Raw genomic sequence first — 4,635 nt, 5'->3', positions numbered from 1 at the left:
ACACAAACCAGACATTTCCAACTGGCCACACAAGTCTGGGAGGGCAGGGGGAAACAGATCTGGACATTCACAGAAAAATGTGCTACGCACAAAATGTCAAGCAGGAGTTTTTGCCCCTTGCTTCTGAACTTGGCTAGCCACTGTGCCTCAACCTTTGCATGTCCCCGCCACGCCTTTCTCCTGACGTAGGTAAAGGAATACACCTGTACCTTTTCATAGCCCACCTCCAAACTGGTGGGCTATGAACATTCTAAAGGAATTCTCCCTTTATTCCCTATCCTCTGTTGTCCCCGCCCTGGCCCCTGGGCTCTAGGACTGCAGGATCCTACCACCTCAGACACCAGTGCAGCTGAGTTCTGAGCCTGGAGGGGTGGAGGGTGGTGAGTCCGGGGTCCAGGCCAAGGCTGACCCAGCCCATGTCCCTTTCAGAGGACTGAGGTCCATGACTGTCCTGGCAGGTGGCCTAAAGCCCTCTGGACTGGTCAGGGCATCGGTGGCACTGGAGCAGGGTGACAGGCAGCCTCGGGCTGGGCTTTAGCTGTGCTGGCGCTGAAGCTATAGAGGCCCTGGAGCACACCGTTCACCACCACGTTGGGCAGAGGCTCTAGGACAGAAGGAAAACAGGAGCAAGGGGTAGGGGCTTCAGGGCAAGAGGAAGTGGGGTGGGCCTGGCTGCAGGCCCGCAGCTCCCTGAGCTCCTGCTCATAGGCTTAGCACCCCCTGTTCCCCGAGAACAGGGGTCCCTGCCAAGGCAGCAGGTAGCAGCTGGCCACCTCAAATGAGGCCTTGGCATTCCCAGTTCACATTCTGTTCACATCTTGGTAAAGCCAGGCTGCTAAAGAATGGAGACCAGGGGAGCCAAGCTCATTTCACCATGTCTACTTCCTGGAGGAAAATACAAAGCAGGCTACAGGGGCACAGGAACAGCGGGGAGGTGTGGCCCCAAAGGGGGGCAGTAGGAGGGAGATGCTGCCTAGGGGTCCTGCGAGCTGAGAAATATCAACTTCACCCTCACTCCCACCCTGGTACCTGGGCCCTAAGTGTGGATTATAGGTCAGAGGCACCTCCTCACCTGGGGATGGGATGCAAATATAAGGATCCATGCAGAAGCTGATAACAGGCCGGTGGTACAGCTGTGAGCTGGGAAGAAAAGGGGTCATGAACAGTGGAGGGGGAAACAGAGAAAAGTGTCAGGTTGGGTGGAGACTAAGGACTGAGATCACCAAGGACCCACACAGGAAAAGTGGGAAGTGGGCTCAGGAGGCAACAACATGAAAACCTGGAGCATGGGGACAGGCCAGAGGCGACAGGCCCTGGCGTATGGCCACGAGGGGGCAGCAGGAACCCAGTGCAGACAGGGACTTGGACTTGCCTGCTGTTGCCGGGCAGGAACTCCCCCAGGGCGCTGAAAAGAAGAGAGAGGCTTTGAGCTGCCTGGGGATGCCCCGCGGGGGGGGGGCGGGTGTGTGGCAGGGGTGGAGATGCGGAAGCCCAGAATTTCACCTCCCAGGGGACTGCTGCTTCTATTTGTAACAAACTCAGCTCTGGAGGCACCCGGGGTAGCCAAGGCTCTACAGAAAACAGCCCCTCCACAGGGGTCAAGAAAGCCTACTGGGGAGGTGTGTCTTAAAGAGGAAGAACCAGGCTAGGGCCTGGCAGATACAAGAAGGAAAGGGGCTTGACCTCTAAAACCTTTCCTCACCTGCTGGCTGCAGAGAGCCCCTGTCCCCACAACACTGGGGCCCCTCTCATGCCAAGCGCCTCTAGAGATGCTCACCCCCAGCTGCTGGCCTTGGGGACTATGGGCAAGTGGCGAAGACTCAGGAATTCCAGTAGTTCCTTGGGCACATCCTGGTTCAAGTATAGGATGCCCTGGAGAAGAGAACAGAGGCAACCTGTAATCAGATTCAGCTGTGTAATAAGCAGAGCCTGGTGCAAATTGAAAACACGTGGGCCCTTCCAAAATGATAAAGAATTTCAAGACAGCCAGAGCAGAGCATTAAACCAAGCTAGGGCCCCTCTGAGCACTGGCCCTGGGTGACTATACAGATTGGCCCACGAAGCCTGCCTGGCCTGCAATTGGGCATAACCGTGTGGGAGAGGGGGGGAAGGATCTCCACCCTTATCAGGAGGGCAGCACAGGATCTCACCCTGGAGAAAGAGAGCTAGCCTTCATTTAACTGGGACTATCTGCCTCCTGGTTACCTCACTCAATCCTACCAATTCAGAGAGGGATGAAGTACTAGAACATGGCCAAAATGTAGGTCCCCTTCACCCCAATCCCCCGCACCTCTCTGCCGGTGTCACACCTCTGGTCCAGCAGGCTGAGAGGCAACAGAGTGAGACCCACACACACCTGGATATAGGCCTCCAAGCTCTGCCGCCGCTGCTCCAGTCCTCTGGTCCTCCAGTTGGGCAGGCGTTTCGAGGGGAAGTCGGGCACTTTGGACAGTTTCTTGATCTGCCAGGAGGTTACCGCAGTGCGATCACAGCATCCCGATTGAGCCCTCAAGCTCACTTCATCCTAGCCAAGAGCCCTCCCCAGTCCTCCCTGCCACCCACACCCCCAAACTTCAGGCTGTACCCTGAGACACGCCCGCGTGGTGAGCAGTGGTTGGGACAAGGGCGAGAGGCACCCCCAACAACCCCGTCCGCCCCCAAGACGCCCGACGCCAGACCAGCCGCGCAGGGGCACGGGCAGCACGTGGGACCTAACCCTTTGCGCGCGTTCCGCAGCCCGCAGGGAGGTCTGTGCCCACGACCTGAGCTCTCTAGGGCCCGGTAATGGGGGTGGCAGAGGCTGGGGCCCGCCAGCTCGTCTGCCTGCCTCTCAGGGCTTGGGAAGGAGCCGGGCCGGGGTCGGTCTGTCGGTGGTGGGCGCAGCCTCACCCGTTTGTGCAGCGCGTGGAACTCGCTGTAGCGCCTCTGCACGGTGTGTCTGCGCCCGTGGTACAGCACCTCCACTCGGAACACCTGGCGGGCGCGGGAGGGCAGCCGGGTGCGCCTGAGGCCTGGCGGGTTGGTGCAGCAGGACCGGCTCCCGGCGACGCACCCACCCTCCGCCCTCAGAGGCGCAAAGCGGCCTGGGAGCGCCGCTGCTCTCCAGGGACCCTCCCAAGTCCCCACACACTGGGGAGCTCTGCTCCGTGCAGTCAGTCCCTCAGGAGCCGGGACCGCCGTCGGCGGGGCTGGCAAGTCCAAGCGGCCCAGAGACGCTCGGCAGCGTGTCCCCAGACGTCCTGGGCCGCCGCGCTCGGACCCCGAACCCGAGGTGCGGGGTCCGCATTGCATTTGACGCAGGGAAATCCGGCGGGTCCCCGCGCCCCTTCCCATCCACTGCCCCCGCTCACCATGTGGCCTTTCTCGGGGCTCTGCCGGGTCCCCTCGGCCTCGGGCCCCACCGACGGGATGCGAACTTCCAGCATGCACGCGCCGCTTGCAGCCGAACTCTCCGCGCTCCGACCACAGACCGCGGCGTCGCCGACCCCGCCTCCTCGTGCCTGCGGGACCCGCCCCCACGTTGGCCCCGCCCAGGGCGTTCCCCAGCGCCGCCGGGTCCTGCAAGGGGCTGATTAGGCTGGAGCCCGCTAGCGCGAGGCGGGCGCCGCCCACTGAGCCTAGTGGGGCCGCAGTACATGGAGACCCTTCGGCAGAGAGCCATCTGTTTGTCAACATGTCCACATTCACCGAGTCCCCAGTAACTGACAGGAATGCGGGAGAACCAAATTTCACCTGCTCTTATTCGAGCGCCTGCTAAGGACTGTAAGCCCCTGTGGGCATTGGCAAGGAGGGAGGCTGGGCCCAGATCAACCAGGGGCGTTCCTTGCGTTCCTCACACCCTTACCCAGGACCAGGCTGCACCCCCATCTCCTTCCCTCCACCTTCAACGTGGACCCTGGGAGCGCGGCCTGGGGTAAACCTTGGACGCACTCTGGCTTTGATGTCCCCCTTCCTCCAGCATTCGTAGGCCCCATTCATTCATTTTTTTTAAAAATATTTACTTATTTGGCTGCATCTGGTCTTCTTTGCGGCAGGCAGGCTCTTTGTTGCAGCGCGTGGGCTCCAGAGCGCACGGGCTCATTAGCTGCAGCACACGGTCTCTCTAGTTGTGGAGTGCGGGCTTAGTTGCCCCGCGGCCCGTGGGATCTTAGTTCCCAGATCAGGGATCAAACCCACTTCCCCTGCACTGGAAGGCGGATTCTTAGCCTTTGGACCACCAGGGAAGTCCCCATTCATTCATTTTAAAAATCCATTCCTCCATTTCAATCATCTTTCAGCCCAAACCTTCATCAGGTGGAAGAGAGGCAGTGTAGGGACAGAGGCTCTGCTTTAGCGGTCAGACAGCTTGGGTTTCCCCAACTGTGTAGATCTGTGCTCATCTGCAAAATTGAGATAATATGCCTCCTTCAGGAGAGTGTACGAAAACTGAGTGAGATAATCCCTGCTAAGCCCCCAGCAGAGTAGGTATTAGGAAAATGGTAGTTTGTGGGCTCATCCTGGAAACACAGGTGGGTGATGTTGGTATGCAGGGCAATGGATGGGGAAGAGGGACTGTGGGAGGTGGCACGAGGCTGCCCTTGCCCACTCTTCTGGCAGTCTTTCTGGGTGTGTGACCAGGCCAGAACTCTCCAGAAC

The 4,635-nt window shown here is 59.7% G+C and overlaps 1 protein-coding gene across 2 annotated transcripts; it reads right to left on the bottom strand.

The window, feature by feature from the left end:
* Positions 1–482: 482 nt before the first annotated feature.
* Positions 483–3,425, bottom strand: SNX22 (sorting nexin 22; the record flags this gene model as incomplete). 2 transcript variants are annotated; one of them, XM_082833748.1, is made up of 7 exons in its annotated part: positions 483–604; positions 1,073–1,140; positions 1,373–1,405; positions 1,778–1,872; positions 2,357–2,461; positions 2,890–2,973; positions 3,351–3,425. In XM_082833748.1, the coding sequence occupies 7 exons, from the start codon at positions 3,423–3,425 to the stop codon at positions 483–485; spliced, it is 582 nt and encodes a 193-aa protein (XP_082689874.1). The 2 variants fall into 2 exon arrangements, with proteins under 2 accessions (XP_082689874.1, XP_082689875.1); XM_082833749.1 differs by lacking the exon at positions 1,373–1,405.
* Between the last annotated feature and the right edge of the window lie 1,210 nt (positions 3,426–4,635).

This window comes from Leucopleurus acutus (genome assembly GCF_964270905.1).
Source record: "Leucopleurus acutus genome assembly, chromosome: 1".
In the NCBI taxonomy this organism is placed as follows: Eukaryota; Metazoa; Chordata; class Mammalia; order Artiodactyla; family Delphinidae; genus Leucopleurus; species Leucopleurus acutus.
The sequence above is the reverse complement of the archived record's forward strand: the minus strand, read 5'-3'. Positions and strand labels throughout refer to the sequence as shown.